We start from the raw sequence: 16,864 nt of genomic DNA on the forward strand, positions 1-16,864 counted from the left end.
AACATTTGAGGCATCTCCTTATTGACATTTTCAGCCTTTATTTATTCTTATTTCCCTTATTATTCAGTCTGTGGAACATGCAGTAGTATGACTTTGACAGTGTAAACAGCAGTGAAAATACTTAGTAGAACCCCCCCCCCCCCATAACATATATATATTTAATTTAATATGACAGTAAGTATGCTGTATTGCTGCAGTTTCTGATTTTGAAATAAACAGCATCCTGTAAATAATGGTTAAACATTTTTTAAAACGTTCTTCAGATCGGTTCATTTGGATACCTTAGTTAAGACAAAAACTGACTTTCCACATTTTTGTTCTTTTGAGGTTTGGGGGAATGTACTCAGTCTGTATACATTGTTCTACTAATGCAGTAACTTCATGTCTGCTAAGGTGTCTTCTCCAGGCCAAGTAATATATATAAGTTTTAGAACATAGACTTAATTAAACGATCAACACGTCAAAAGTCACAGGAAAAAGTGTGAATAAAGTGAGCATGTACTGTATAATTATTTTCTTCTATGTGATGGTATTAACAAATGCCCTTTTCTACTTTTAATGTAGCTCATTCCAAAAAATGTACTCTTCCTTAGTTAACTTTTTTAATAGTTCGCAGTGAATTATCCAGGAATGTCAGTGTAAAACATTAGAACAACCTTATTTCTTTACCTTTATTTTCTGTTTCACACATTAAGACCAAAGTCATTTCAGTCCTCTTAACATACTGTATACTGCCAACACTTACACTTGTTATGTTGTTTCATTCTGTCCTGCTGAACCCTGAAAATATGGTTCCTTATTTGTTGATCACCAGCTTCACTGACTAATTAAAAAGGAGTTTGTTGATCACCGTGGACACCTAAGATCAACAATGACTAACATATCTCAGTCACAGATCATACCAACGTCACCCTCCCCCTATAATTTTGTTCTTCATGCAGAACAAATCGTTCTCAATAAAACAAGGTATATTTTAAACATATTCATTAGGAGCATTACCTTCTGACTATTACTGTCTCAATCTGTCCATTTTCAAAAAAAATATCATTACCATGTCCCAAACACCTTTTTAAAACCCTGTTTGTCTACCACACGTCCAAAATGAGTGGAGAAATACAATGTCTGTGGAGTGCTGAATCTCTTTAGTTTCAATATCTTCTCTTTTACGGTGTCCCCTGTATCTGCGATTGTCATAACATCAGACACAGGCAGGTAGATATCATTACGCCTGCCCCAAAAGGTGAGGTGGGACACTTTGAGCGTGGTCTGGGACAGGTCCAGGTACATCCTCCCAACAACATTCCTGAAGAAGTGACTGGCGGTGTACAGCATGGCGCCAGCAAACAGTGCTATCCCTGTAGAGTAGCCGACAAGGAAGAAGGGGACATCTCCCTGGAGGTAGAAGAAGTACACTGGTGGCAAGGTGACCATGGTGACTGCGGTTTGGAGCAGCTTGAGCCTGGACACAGCTCTGAGGAGCCTTACGTGCGGCATGTTGTAAATCATAGTGTATTTCTCTGTGGTCATGTCAGAGTACCTGACCAGGGCTGTGATTTTAGGTATCAGGGGTCCCTGGAAGTTCTGCAGGATGGGTGTGTGAATGAAACGTGCTGATGAATGAGGCTGCACACCATAAGATATCCGACCTGTGAGTAGACATGATCCTCTGGTATAGGAAAGGATGTGGAAGGTTGCCCTGCGCAGCAGCACTGACCTGATCTGTGGAGAAAAAAAAACAGGTACAGTTGATACTGTGCAAGAGCAAAAACAACCTAGGAAATAAACGTTGAAAGAAAACGTATCTGCAAAAACTCAGAATAATGTTTAACAGAAAGTGCAATAAATCTCTCTATTTTCTATTTTTCTCTTTTCTTGAAACACCAAACGAATAAGGAAAAGGAAATCCGAATATAAATTGACAGTGAAAAAACTGTTACTTACACTAGTTATACAAAGTAATGCAATAAAGCACCACTAATACCCACAAAAACTTAAAAGTGTCAATAACATTTAAACACAAATAAGAGGGCTAATCAATTAGATTGCATTATCTTTATACAGGTGTTTCTGGTATGTTTAGCAATATATACTAAGCATCACCACTGCGGACGTTGCATTTTATTTGATTACTTTGAACAGTTTCCCAATTCAGGTTCAGTCCTCCAGTTGTTTGGATGTATGACCAAGGTAACACAAGCAATCATTCATATGTCAAACTTTGCTTTGATAACAAGTGAAGTAACAGAAATAACAATATATGTAAAGAGTAGTATGTTATTATCGTTCAACCAGAGTGGAACAAAGTAGATTAGTTCTGATTGACCTGTCATACATTCAGGGCAAAGCAGCAGTTAGCTTGTGCTGCTACTAATTCAACTTTCACACTTATTTCATAAAATCAATGTACAAATGTGAAAGGGGCTCACCATGATTGACGACATGATTACTAGAAGAGGAAAAACAAAAAAACACCAATCTTCTTGTTGGAAGTAAGAGACATACCAAAGGCAACAGTTTTAGAGCTGTTAGCTTACATGACCTACACACTCTGACCCGGATGTTGAGCGTATGAAAACTACAATTAATGTTATTAAAACTACAATGAATGTTATATTTTAAATGCAAGGCTTGAAAGCAGTGTTTTGCATTGCTGCATTCAAATAATAACGGTTAAAAATACAACAACAACAAAAACCTGACCCGGATGTATTCAACGATTATTTTAATATACTTTATTTGCTCTTGTGCCCGGTATGCCCCCTTGTGGGAACATCGTATGCGATGACCAACTTTAAAACATTTTTAAAATTAAATCTCAACTGAATCTGAACCAGTACCTTCACCTGCTCGCGAAAACACACGTAACGTGTGGCAGGGTTATCATATCCGCCGCAGACATTCATAACAGTGTGTTCCCGTTTCACAGTTGAACTGTCACAGCAGTGTCAGGATTTCACCCCTATCATCAGTGTTTTATCGACGTGGTTTTATCAGCTAATGTTATCAATTAGCTAGGCGGAGCATGACCGCACCTCAGAGAGAGCGTTTGAATAAAGCACATTTAGCAGGGCATGAGCTAACGGTAGCTAATTCTAAACTGACAGGCTGCTGTGGGCACCAGGCACCGCTTTCCTTTATTTGACAGTCAGGAAGGAATAAGAAGACACCATGCTGCAGCTGGGCGATGAAGTCACCCTGTACTCGGTTGTCTTCGTGCTGGTGCTGCTCGGGACCCGCAGCCCTGGTTTGGACCACCGCTCTCACCGTCTCCCTTTACCTCTTTGTGGCCATATTCCGGTTCCCCCAGGTACCGACCAGCCGAACCAGGCAGGTGCTGCACCCGCACAAGGGTACGGTGGGCTCTGGCAAGGTGTCGGTGGTCGCTCACCGGGGCGGGGGGCACGACGCACCGGAGAACACCATAATCGCCATTCGGGAGGTGAGTGGGGGGGGCTTTTTCCTTCACATGTCAAGGGGTGGTTTCACTCACAATCTCCCATAGTGTTACCAGTGGTGACAAGGGGCACACCACCCCTGGATTCTGATCATGTAGTCATATCCTCTTGATATCTTAATAAAGTGTAACATATTGTCATAGTTCTGTAAAATGCCGTTGTTAACATTCAGCACTAAAGTCTCAAATTATCCACACTGCTCTTTATTGAACTGTATTGCCAGCAGTGTGAAGTGTGTGACTTTTACCACATAGATTCCATGTTTAAACCAATACTGGACTTTCAATTCCCCCTAAAGAAAAGTTTTAACAATGTACACTGATCAGGATATTCTGAATTTGAAAAACAAATCTCTCAATGCTCTCAAGTGAACAATAACATAGTGGAGATTGTATTCAAATTCAAGTGTTTTCAGAATTTAGATTGAATCTTATTTTTTCAGTGAAGATTTTGACAGATTTCTGGCCTCGATCAGAAACAAACCCTCCTGAAATACTTCTCTTCCAACCCTCAAATTCATCTGTCCCTTTATAGGCTAGTAAAAATGGGGCGACAGGTGTGGAGTTGGACCTGGAGTTCTCAGCCGACGGCGTCCCAATACTGATGCACGATGAGACTGTGGACCGGACCACCAACGGGTCCGGACCCCTCAGCCAGATGACACTGTCAGAGTTGGTTAATCTGGACGCAGCTGCTAAACATCGACTCAGGTAAACAAAAGAAAGTTGTAGCTTAAGATGCATACAAGCAGACAGATGTGCAGACATTACACATCGTATTATTTGGGAACATTTGCAATTGAGGAACTAGATTTAAGATGATCCGGATTTATAGCATCTATTTCAGTTAAAAAAGTTTCTGTATGAAACCTATCTATCTGCTGTTAAGAATGCTGACTTGATTATCATACGATTATATGTTGGGATGTTTGATGGGGATACCCTATGTGCATAGATATTGGAGGCCTTGAATGTTTATAAGTAAATACTAAAGGAGATATAAAAATATTAAATATTATTGTAACACATTCATTGCTCTTATCAGTTCAGACACAAGAGAGGCAGGTTGCTATTTATACAGAGGGGTACTGTGTGTTAGACAAAAAGCCCACAGGTTACTAAAAACAGCTCACTTCTGAACAAACAAAAGGAGAAAATAAGATGCAAAACAGTCACTCAAAGATAGGAAATTCAAAACAAAAAAACTAGACTTTTGTATTTTTTTAAACGTAAGCACGTTAGAGCATGTTAATAGGTAATATAGATGATATCACAATATTACAAAACACACAACAAACCAAGGTTTCCTTATGAATATGATGAGGGAACCAGAATATCAAGCAAAACATGTCTGTATTCACTTTATGAATGTTGGCAATCGGTCACTGTCATGTCTACCAACAAATTAGCTGATGCCACTAAGTTGTGTAAATACAGATTTGTATTATTATAATCGCATAGGAGCCCTTGCAGGTAATGTACTACACAGCCAAAAAATCCTGTATCGACTTTCAGACACATGCTAAGCGTCTTTATGTGTCTTTATATTCATGGATCTTATCACATGCATTTCATTATGATCCAAGTAATCTTGGATCATGGTTTAGTTTAATGTTTCCCATGTTAAAGTTAAATTAGTTTTAAAAGTCGATAAGCACGTCAGCCTGAGACTGCACTGAAATATGTGTGTCCTCCTTCACCAGTGACAAGTTTGCTGGAGAGAAGATCCCGACTCTGGAGGAGGCGGTGGAGGAGTGCATCAAACTGCAGCTCACCATCTACTTTGACGTTAAAGGTCACCCAGATGAGGTACAGTTAACAAAACTAACCAAGAGATTATAATATGCAATCCGTCCGTCATACTTGTTGATTTAATTGATTTGTACCTAGTAAGTATTGCAAAATGAACAGAACAGGGTTTATTTTGTAGATAAAAATTAGCTTTTGCTCAGCCATAGTACACAATGATCACAACAAACTGAGCCAGAGACAACAGTCAGTGTTGCAACTCCTAGCTGATACATACAGTGATATTCAACGCCTTTTAAACTTCAGAGTTTGTACCATTTAGTTGTGCATATCTTCAAGCTAAATTGCTCTTGCATGAATGTAATTCCCTTACTCTGCACATTGTTAGATGGATAAAGACTACAGGGCTACAGTTGTTGTTTCAGGCAGGGACATTCTTGAGTTCAGGGCCCGCCGCAGTGCAGCTACACATACACAGCTGCTTGTTACCACCAAATTGTTGCACAGGAAAACACAGCTTTTAAAAGCCTCTCACGCAAAAATCTAATGAGTGGACTGTCCTTCAATAACCATGTGTTTCTCCCCCTCTCCCAGGCAGCTGCAGCACTGAAGTTATTGTATAAAAAACACCCAGTCCTCTACAACTGCAGCATTGTCTGCTCCTTCGAGCCCAAAGTCATCTACAGGGTAAGAGGGCTCTTTGAAGATGGTTGGAAGTGGGTGTTCCTATCTAGTATTTTTTTTACATTACATTAGAAAGCATTTAGCTGACGCATTTATCCAAAGTGACGAACAATAAATGCAATAAACCATCAAGATTCAAACTAAGGACAACAAGAACAGTGCTGACATGTTTACGTCAAACAAGCAATATCATTGTGTGCTGGTGCATAAGTAAAACTCTTAAGTGCGTTTATTTATGATTATTTTTTATTATTCGCCAAAGTATAAGCGAAACAGGTTGGTCTTCAGTTTGCGACAGAAGGTATGTAGACTCTCCGCTGTCTTGATATCAGTGGGAAGCTCGTTCCACCATTTGGGAGCCAGATAGCAAAAAGGTGTGCCTTCACCTGAAACAAAACTGACTGTTAATAGATAAGACTACATTTTTAATAAGGTAGGGTAAAAAGCATGCATACATTGATGCAAACAACACCAAATATAATGGTTTTATCGGGTCACAATCCTCCTGTGTTATTGCTGCAGCACTTTGACCTAAAGCTACATTGAATATGTAGCTTGAACACTCTGGGAAGATGAACTTGCACCTCAGGTGACACGGATACAAAGGAGTTTGCATGTTACCATATTCCTAGAAACATAACTTATCCGGAACAATATAAATGTGCTTTTTTATTTTTGTCATATTGCCTAATGTTTTAGCTCAGCCTTTCCATCTCTGTAACAGCAACAATGCAAGCTATACATCTGGGATAACCCGACCAGAATGGATTACCAAACACAATACTGGATCCAATTGACAGTAATAACTGTATTCTCTGCACAAAAAAGAGAAATTGATCTAAGGCCAAAACTAGAATACAGAACGGTTTGATCTAAATATGCTTTAATATGTTGGATGTGTTACTGAGTATATAAACTACAGCATTGACTTTAGTTTTTGTCATTGATTGCATCACTGTTTTCTTTAAAACATTGCTTACATTCGCCCTCATTTAATCTCAGATGAGGCAGAGCGACCCAGAAGTGATCACAGCATTGACCCACCGGCCATGGAGCCTGAGTCGGTTGGGAGACGGCGCCTCCCGATTCTCGTCGCCATGGAAACACAGTTGGATGACGCTATTGGACTTGGTGTTGGACTGGGCGCACCATCACGTGCTGTGGAAGCTCTGTGGCATCTCAGCCTTCCTCATACAGAAGAACTTTGTCTCACCGTGAGTAGTCTGACACTTATTTGGATCACAGGTTGTATTTAGAACCTCTCTAATAAAAAGGGTGAATGTGAATAACTGAGTTTCTGTCTGCAGGGAATATGTCCAGTACTGGGCCGAGAGGGGGGTAGAAGTTGTTGCCTGGACGGTCAACACTCAAGTGGAGAAGGATTACTACCAGGAGCTGCTGCAAGTCAACTATATCACAGACAGCCTGGTGGAGGACTGTGACCCCCATTACTGAGAAACATATGAACCGAGCACAGGATGTGATCACACACATCCTGATTAAAAGATCATATCCGTATGGACCGTTTAATTGTTCTACTTGTCACCCAAAATCTGGCACCAGGTAAGAGAACAAGTGCCACTCTTATCTTCCCATGCACATTGTGAGTGTGTGCAGGTTTGTTTGAGGCAATCAAACTAAGCCTGGGTGCTAAACTTAATAACAAGGGGACATTGTATGCATTTCTAGATATTTTGGTATCTATAATAATCAAAATGTACTGTATTCACCAACTCAGGACTGCAATGATTTTTTTCTTGTTAATTATGTATGTTCTTCTGTATTTCAAGTCCCACAGTACAGGTATCATTACACTTGTCTGGGTCTTTTACCAAGTAGATAATGTTAGTCGAAAATGATTACACTCTTTAAAGTTAATACTAAAACTATAATATAAATAAACTTGTCATGTCTTTAACCAAAGAATATAACAAAACCTAGAATTAAATATGATGAGTAAACATATGATGACTTTTTGACCATGCATGACTTCTCTATGTGGCACTTTTTTGGGGGGTCTAATCTGTCCAATGTAACCAGAAGCTCATATATTCCTATGGATATGGAATAAGAATTAGTCCAAGGTACTATTTAATAGCACAGTACTGTATTTGGAAACACAGTGAAGAGAAACAGTACTGCAAGACCAGTGAAATCGAACAAGGCCTTAGGCAGCTAATGTGTAGAGACTACCGGTATATAAAACTTAAAACTGGAGTATAACTGCAGAATATACAACACAATTGTCTATTACAAAAGACATGAACAGACAGTTGGTATACTGTACACATTACGTATAAATTGTTACATCTTTTTTTTTAAATATTTAATTCATCATAAAAAAAGGTTTAGAGGTCCGTCATGGCTCTGGAGTTGGGAGATAAGACAGCGAGAGTACTACTGTTGATAAGCTTTATGACCCCAATTTCCGTCATTTGATTTATGCCTTTTTTGATCCAAGCAGACATGACAACTTGATAAAGAAAATGTGGAAAGCTTATTTCCCTGTTAACATAAGTCATGATTTCATTTCATTTGATGCTTAGTGGGCAGCAGGTTGAAAAGTTCATTTGTTTCGGCTGACATTTTGCAGCTAAGGCGTATGTAGTGAATTATTCAGTAGTTAAACAATACAACTAAAGGCGTTAATGGGTGCTCATGGTGTCTCAGAAGATCGGGAAAATACCTTTGACACCAATGTTTCGAGCTTTTTATGCTTATGAAGGCTCGAGAAAAGAACAGCAGCAGTGTGACAGCCGATAAATAAAGTATATCATACAATATAACGGCCATGGTTTGGAGACTGCTGTAAGTTTTAAGCCTGTGTAGTGTGGACTGTTGATGGGATATTCTGTGTTAGATATCCCCCTGGATAAGTCTGTCTGAGCCGCTCATTGTCTTGGTTGATTTTACAATCCCATACAGATAGATAGAGACACTGAGCTGATTTTCAACCAAAAGACTGTGATAAATCTTAAATCTGATATATCGAAGATCTTACAGGGAAGCTACAAAGATGTTATTGCCAACAACTGAAGATACAAAAGTAACTATATATTTTTTTAACGCTTTTTGTCACCATGCATCCTGTAAATCCTTAATATGTATGAGTTAAATGATACATTACGTCAGTCTCTCTTTGCTAAATAAGTCTGCAGAAAAATGCCAGTTTTATCTGACTGTTTCTTCAACACGTCTATCCGTCAAAGCGTTTGGTTTAATAATTATTAGGTGAAAGGTGATCGCAACCTGACGAGGGGCGTTCTGTGACGTCACTGAGGGGGGTTGCCCCGCTCCTTAAAGCGGTCCGACCAGAGATGAAAAGAAACAACGAGGGCGGAAATAAAGAGGATCTTACTTCAAACTAAAAGCCACATAAAGTAAAAGATTGTGAGCAACTTTTAAGGAAATTCATAGTGAAATACTGTCGGTTTCAAGTTTCAATAATTAATCAAGTTGTCTACTGTTGTAGAAATACAGATGAGGTTGTTTTGTTTTCCCATAATTTGAAACCCCATGAAGATTCATTTAATGTTTTATAAAATGTATACATATATATATATAATATATATATGTAACTTAAAAAAAACAAAAAACATATAGCTTTCCAACCAAAAAAAGAATGTTCTGGCTTCATGTTTTCTCTATAAATTAATCCTATTGTTCTAGACAATGTTTTGTATTACATTGCAACCTAGTGATGTAATATCAACATGTTTATAAACATAAACCATTATAAGTCCTGTTAAAGTTGGATATTACTTTACATTTCAAAGTCATACAAAGCGACTTACAATAAGTGCATTCAACCACGAAGATTCCTAATCAAAACAGCAAGGTGCTTGGTGGTCTGATTTGCATTTTGTTATCAAACTCAAGCAAACCATAGGATTCGTGTAAACAAAGTTTTATTTTGAAAGTCCTGTCCGGAAGTCATGCTCTTTATTGTGGATACCTAGACGCTGGCCAGGCATTGTAGCTTTCCGTCCTGATGAAAATATCTAAGTGTCCAGTGCCCTTGTATTCTATCACACAGCAGGGGTATCGCTGTCAGTACTAGATCACCATTGGAACACAGTGGGTAGACAGTCCGGCCTGAGTGTCACTGTCCCCGGGCGTCAGAAAACACAAGGTCCCCCCTCGGTCTGACGGATCCCCGGCTCGTGGAGCAGCTTTCTCCTTGGATGACCTACACGCAACCTCTCGCAGGAGCAGGTTCATTACAGCTGAGCACCTGCTGGTTTGGAAGTGCAGCAGTATTTAGACACAGTGGGCAACAAGTCCAAGAGAGGCTCTTGCAGGCTCCAGGCCGACTCTGGAGCACCTGACCTGGGGAACAAAATAAGACACGTTACGAAAACATTCTCCTTAACGTGGCTGCGTCAGGAGGAGCGGACAGAGGACTGCACATTGCAGAGTTGACATTACATGTGCGCACCTGACAACTAAAAAGACAGGGTTTACACGAACACTGAAGAATACCTCGGCGTTCACATGATGTACACAATCACCAGAGGTCCCAGCAAACTTGTTACACAGCGGCGGACAGGTCAGTGTGTTATCTAAAGCATGATGCAATGTATCATCATTTTATAAAGGGAGTTTTTTTTAGGCAACGCAACTGTCAACATTGTTTTATGTTTACATGCAGAGCGTTTAAAAGTAACCTGTGCAGAGCATGCAAACTATTTAACCCAGAATGTTGTCCTAAAGGTCCGACACAACAAATCGAGAGCAAATTCAGCGACTTGAAGCTGAAGCCGACGTCTTGGCTCTCATCAACGTAAGTAGCTGCCTTGAGTCTTGTTCCGGTGCTGCTGTGTTTTTTAAGATTATTTATGCAACTGTTTGAGCTGCATGGGGCAGGCGGTATGTGAGCATGTGCGCTGTCAGTGTGATCATGTAACACATCGGGTGCTTGGGTAACGTTTGTGCATACATTATCGGACCTAACCTTCTCTGCAGTTTTCCATACTTTCATATTCTGACATATGGTCATATGAGCATGTATATTACATAATATCGTGACATCTCATTTTACACATATGGAAATATCTGATATTTGTCTAATATATTGGAAGTTATATGTACATATGTATGTGCATATTGCCCAAGTGACCAGCTCACTGACTCAGTACTACAATGCTGCATTGATTTGATGTCACTGGGTCTCATGATATGGATGTCAGTTAAAGAACAAGATTTCACCTAACAATAAATGTTTATTATTTCATAAAGGTAATAATAATAATAACAACAAAAGTGGTGTCCTACTTTTACACTGAGAGTTCTAGTACCTGTTATTCATTTGGAGTCAAATGCTTATTTTTTTAATGGTCCCTGATATGAGCTTACCATCCTCTGAATGCAGACATTCTTTGGAACTTAGTTAGAAGACAACTGTAAATGTTTGTCAAATATCCAACTTAAAACTAACTTCCCCACTTTTAATTTGAACAGTGCAAATACTTTGGCAGACTTATTTGTTTTAGCATCATTCATCACATAACCTAATGTTTGTACACTTACAAAATAGTTATTGCAATCATAACTGGAAAAACAATTCACATTCTCAAAACATTTTTGACAATAAACTCTGAGAGTGTGTTCAAGGTCGGTTCAGCAAGCCCAGCTGTATATTTTGTAAACAAGAGTATGTGCTTCCTTTACTGCTGCTCGGAAATACCAACATTACTTCAAGATACGTTTACTTACCAGTTAACTGGTAAACCAGAAAAAGCAATTAAAACTTAGCTCTACCTCACTCATGTTAATGTTGTACACACAATATTAGAAACACCTCTCAGTGTAATACAATGCATATGCAAAGCGCTTGTATAACCTAAGCAATACAATTAAATAAGTTGATCAACAAGTAAAGGCTTTTTTTAAAGACTTATATCTTTTGTGATCTTGCTATTGCATATTAGAGTTGTTGATTTTAAAGTCTGAGATAAATAAGTAACATTTGGTATTTTAAGCACTTAATAAAAAGTGAACCCTAAGCAAGGTATTTCTTTGTGTATTAATTTTTTCTGAAGTTCCTGCTGTTAAAGACAGAAAGAATCTAAAATATATTTTAGTTATCAAAAGAATATTTCCAATATCAAGAAGGAACCTCCGTGCTCTACTCTTACACTTTAGTAACCATCACTGTGAGATGGTGCTCTTGTGTGGTTTGTGATGCAGCCTGCCCCAACCCTCAAGCTGACATACTTTAATTATCTCCGTCTGATCTCTGCAGCTCTCCTCCCCCAAAGATCGTGTTCAATCGTCTGAACGGGAAGCGTTACCACGGTGCAGCCACACAGAAGAGCCCCTGCCCTGCAGAGGGATTCACTCCTGCACATGAAGAGAACGTCAGATTTGTGCATGAAGGTGAGGGTTGCAGGATCAATACATGATTGGATGTGAGTCACTGAGCAAAGTCAGAGCTCCAGGGCCAATCCTGAAGCAGTTAAGAGTTTGGGAGATCCTTCCGTCACAGGTAATTAGATGGAAACTAGGACGCTGTAGCGGGGCAGATAATGTGGTCTTAATTATCTACAACAACTTCCTGGTTGAGCAGCTGCAATGTTGTGAGGGAGGGAAAGTTGGTTGTTGGCTGTGGGGTCACAATTTGAACCATTTTAAAAAAATCTAAAGAGGCAGAGCTTTATAAATTAGAGCAGAAATAATTATTCACCTAACTGATCAATAGAAAATGATTCGGCAACTGTTTGAATCTTGTTTTGAATGTCATTTCTTAAGAGAAATTCTATACAGCCTACCAGAATCTATAGGACATGGTGTAAACAACAGGAAGATGGCTAGTCCTGAGTAGTTATTAGAAGTGGCTTCAAAACAGTATAAATCATTAAAAATCTACAAAGATTTTAATTCCAGCTCTGCAAAAGCACCCCATCTTAAGTTTTCTTCACTACCAGATAGAAATAAATGACTTGCCGAGCTGAAGAGGTTATCTGAGGTTCTCATGGACTGCTGCCAGTACAGACTGCTTCGTGGCGTCCATTCATGACCTTCTATTGTGACTATACTATGACTTTTTATGGCATTTAAATTGCATACTATACTGTGGCATTCAGCATTTAGTGGCCATACTCAGACTTATTTAAACACACTGAACTGTGACATTTATTTTTGATTTCCTTAATTTCTAATTGCAACTCTAGAACTAGGGACATCCCAGGAGCATTATTGCTCTATTGGCCTTGCTGGAGGTTTCTAGTTTTGTCTGAGAAACAACCACAGATGTTTGATATACTCTTGTTTGCAATGGGAGTACAGTAAGGGGCTCTAATTAGTGACAACCCTTGTTGTGAAACAAGGCTGCCTCCATTTACACATACAGTGGGGCAAAAAAGTATTTAGTCAGCCACCAATTGTGCAAGTTCTCCCATTTAAAAAGATGAGAGAGGCCTGTAATTTTTATCATAGGTACACTTCAACTATGAGAGACAGAATAAGAAAAAAAAATCCAGGAAATCACATTGTAGGATTTTTAAAGAATTAATTGGTAAATTCTTCGGTAAAATAAGTATTGGGTCACCTACAAACAAGCAAGATTTCTGGCTCTCACAGACCTGGAACTTCTTCTTTTAGAGGCTCCTCTGTCCTCCACCCGTTACCTGTATTAATGGCACCTTTTTGAACTCGTTATCAGTATAAAAGACACCTGTCCACAACCTCAAACAGTCATACTCCAAACTCCACTATGGCCAAGACCAAAGAGCTGTCAAAGGAGACCAGAGACAAAATTGTAGACCTGCACCAGGCTGGGAAAACTGAATCTGCAATAGGTAAGCAGCCTGGTGTGAAGAAATCAACTGTGGGAGCAATTATTAGAAAATGGAAGACATACAAGACCACTGCTAATCTCCCTCCATCTGGGGCTCCACGCAAGATCTCACCCCGTGGGGTCAAAATGATCACAAGAACGGTGAGCAAAAATCCCAGAACCACACGGGGGGACCTAGTGAATGACCTGCAGAGAGCTGGGACCAAAGTAACAGAGGCTACCATCAGTAACACACTACGCCGCCAGGGACATAAATCCTGCAGTTCCACACGTGTCCCCCTGCTTAAGCCAGTACATGTCCAGGCCCGTCTGAAGTTTGCTAGAGGGCATTTGGATGATCCAGAAGAGGATTGGGAGAATGTCATATGGTCAGATGAAACCAAAATAGAACTTTTTGGTAAAAACTCAACTCGTCGTGTTTGGAGGAGAAAGAATGCAGAGTTGCATCCAAAGAACACCATACCTACTGTGAAGCATGGGGGTGGAAACATCATGCTTTGGGGCTGTTTTTCTGCAAAGGGACCAGGACGACTGATCCGTGTAAAGGAAAGAATGAATGGGGCCATGTATCGTGAGATTTTGAGTGAAAACCTCCTTCCATCAGCAAGGGCACTGAAGATGAAGCGTGGCTGGGTCTTTCAGCATGACCATGATCCCAAACACACCGCCAGGGCAACGAAGGAGTGGCTTCGTAAGAAGCATTTCAAGGTCCTGGAGTGGCCTAGCCAGTCTCCAGATCTCAACCCCATAGAAAATCTTTGGAGGGAGTTGAAAGTCCGTGTTGCCCAGCGACAGCCCCATAACATCACTGCTTTAGAGGAGATCTGCATGGAGGAATGGGCCAAAATACCAGCAACAGTGTGTGAAAACCTGGTGAAGACTTACAGAAAACGTTTGACCTCTGTCATTGCCAACAAAGGGTATATAACAAAGTGTTGAGATGAACTTTTGTTATTGACCAAATACTTATTTTCCACAATCATTTGAAAATACATTCTTTAAAAATCCTACAATGTGATTTCCTGGATTTTTTTTTCTCATTCTGTCTCTCATAGTTGAGGTATACCTATGATGAAAATTACAGGCCTCTCTCATCTTTTTAAATGGGAGAACTTACACAATTGGTAGCTGACTAAATACTTTTTTGCCCCACTGTACAACTGGTTTAGTGGTATGTGTTCTCTTTACTGTAAGTTAATAATGTGTTGCTGGAAGTTTGTGGAAGGGTCTTATCCTTGAACACAGTGCCAACACCTTGAGGCTTATCAGGGGGTGAAGTTGGAAAACGTTCAGTTACAGGAAAAAACACGAACACCGTTAAACAGTTTAGCTTTCTTACAACTATTTATATTATCTGTGGACAGCTCAATGTCAGCTGATGCTTTGATTCATTTCCAGAACTGGAAAAAAGGGAAAGTTTCATACAAGAAGCAATTCTTACTAAGTAATTTAGTACGTATGTTTGTTTTTTACTTGCAGCATGGCAGGAGGTGGAGCAGAAGATAGGAGACGGTGGGGAATGTACTGAGAGCCAGGGGCCCATTCAGTACACTGAGAAGACCCCCAGTGTGGCGATGAAGAGTGAGTACTTGCATCTCCATTTTTTCACATGGATCATTTTGATTAGCACACAATTCCAATTCATTCACCTGCTACAATTATCCAAAGAATTCAACAGTAAATCCACCCTTATTACATCTAATCTGCTGTTTTATAGCAACTATTTTTATAACGTTCTTCCTGCTTTGTAACCCCTCTGAACTTTGAGCCATAATCGTGCCGTGTTTTTATTATTCCTGTTGTTTTAACCACGGCAGGAAAGACAAATGGCTGCTCTCATCTTCCCGCAAGAATCACGTTGTTTTTTTCCGCTCAGCTTTATCTGTAACCAGAGGTTAGCTGTTGTAATACTCTGCTTTAATGTTTAACTCTTCTTCTGTTGGTGAGAAGCAGATAAACCAGCCCTGACCGCTGTGCTGATAGTAGTGTGTCATGTCTTGAATCTCACACCTGTCTGCTCCGGTTCTCCTGTGGCTCACTGCCCGATGAATTGTGACGGATTCATTAAGAAATAAAAGAGTATTTTTTATTGAATTTATTTTTGATTAAGTCTACGTCCAGCACCAACATGAGGATAAAAATTGGGGTTGTGAGTGAAGTGTCAATTTTTTTTGGTTTATGATTTAAATACCTGCAAAACTACATTTCCTTCAGGCTTCAACAGTTGTGACATTGCAGAAGCTTGTGGAAACGATGCCACAGTGAATGCGTGCCGTAATCAAAGCTAAAGGCGGTCCAACGAATATAAGAGTGTGAGCTTTTTTTTAGGCCAGGCAGTGTATTATTCAATGTCATTTTAGCATACTATACAAGTGCAGCCTCACAGAGCAGCTAGCATGGCTGTAGATTCAAGATTCAAGATTCAAGAAGCTTTATTTATCCCGAGGGAAATTGAGACTATTTGTCTGGTTTAAACATTTATAAATGTCCTATCTGTTTGTCTCAGGTAACTTCACGAGTTACTCAGTAAAAGAATAAACTTCTATGCTTGGTTGCTCTTTTAAACCATTTGATTCGTTCTAAAATGAAATAAAAACAGGGGGCTCAAAATGCAGCCCTGTTGTGCTCCAGTGTTTAGTAATTACTAATTACTAATTAGCCAATCAACCATTGATGCCGGATCATTCTTTTTCTGCTCTGTTTTTGTTTCTTTGCAGACTTTGTGCCCATAGACCTGGAGGAGTGGTGGGCTCAGCGCTTCCTTGCCAACATTGCCAATCTGTCTTGACTGAGTGAGGCTTTGAGGCGGGACAGGAAGCACCACGTCGATGCTCCCTTATGAGGACATCATAAGAGCGAAGAGGAGGCAAGTGAGTCTCCAGGCTCTGCGGTGCAAAAGGGTTGTGCATAATTTGATTTGATGCCCTGTGATTCAAGCTGCTGTAGAGATAACTGGGTGCACAACACAAACTTCCCCCCCTGCCGCTGATGCAACAACAGCGAGCTGACTGAACTCTGACAGCGCTGACTCGAGGTTGCGCAGGTGGGAACAAAGTACCTGATAGAAGTTGTGAGCCAAGTGTTCTCAGCTGTTTGTAAGTCTCGGCTGATCTTTGGATAGAAATCTACTGAAGACCAAAAAAAGTAAAATGTTTTTACAAAAAAAAGTCTTGTGTGTT

The 16,864-nt window shown here is 39.8% G+C and overlaps 3 protein-coding genes across 3 annotated transcripts; 2 read left to right on the forward strand and 1 right to left on the reverse strand.

Moving 5' to 3' along the window:
• Positions 1-657: 657 nt before the first annotated feature.
• On the reverse strand, positions 658-2,937 carry tmem186 (transmembrane protein 186). The gene is made up of 2 exons (XM_063884234.1): positions 2,427-2,937; positions 658-1,719 (listed from the first exon to the last, which is right to left on the reverse strand). Exons 1-2 carry the CDS (start codon positions 2,439-2,441, stop codon positions 1,048-1,050), a joined length of 687 nt encoding a protein of 228 aa, XP_063740304.1. The 5' UTR covers positions 2,442-2,937; the 3' UTR covers positions 658-1,047.
• Positions 2,768-8,404, forward strand: gde1 (glycerophosphodiester phosphodiesterase 1). Its single transcript, XM_063884230.1, is given in 7 exon segments — positions 2,768-3,240; positions 3,242-3,439; positions 3,990-4,165; positions 5,158-5,263; positions 5,798-5,890; positions 6,890-7,101; positions 7,195-8,404. Coding segments are annotated over 7 exon segments (1,005 nt in total). The 5' UTR covers positions 2,768-3,168; the 3' UTR covers positions 7,343-8,404.
• A 1,426-nt stretch (positions 8,405-9,830) lies between these two features.
• On the forward strand, positions 9,831-16,854 carry mcrip2 (MAPK regulated corepressor interacting protein 2). Its single transcript, XM_063884394.1, has 5 exons — positions 9,831-10,436; positions 10,601-10,670; positions 12,132-12,265; positions 15,165-15,266; positions 16,403-16,854. Exons 1-5 carry the CDS (start codon positions 10,382-10,384, stop codon positions 16,471-16,473), a joined length of 432 nt encoding a protein of 143 aa, XP_063740464.1. The 5' UTR covers positions 9,831-10,381; the 3' UTR covers positions 16,474-16,854.
• The last annotated feature ends 10 nt before the right edge of the window (positions 16,855-16,864 follow it).

Source organism: Eleginops maclovinus, chromosome 5 (genome assembly GCF_036324505.1).
Source record: "Eleginops maclovinus isolate JMC-PN-2008 ecotype Puerto Natales chromosome 5, JC_Emac_rtc_rv5, whole genome shotgun sequence".
NCBI classification, from domain to species: domain Eukaryota; kingdom Metazoa; phylum Chordata; class Actinopteri; order Perciformes; family Eleginopidae; genus Eleginops; species Eleginops maclovinus.

Coding starts and splice junctions, on each gene's coding strand:
- mcrip2 (XM_063884394.1), top strand. CDS start 10,382: ATGATGTACACAATCACCAGAGGTCCCAGCAAACTTGTTACACAGCGG. Junction 12,266..15,164: donor CGTCAGATTTGTGCATGAAG/GTGAGGGTTGCA, acceptor TTTTACTTGCAG/CATGGCAGGAGGTGGAGCAG. Junction 15,267..16,402: donor CCCCAGTGTGGCGATGAAGA/GTGAGTACTTGC, acceptor GTTTCTTTGCAG/ACTTTGTGCCCATAGACCTG.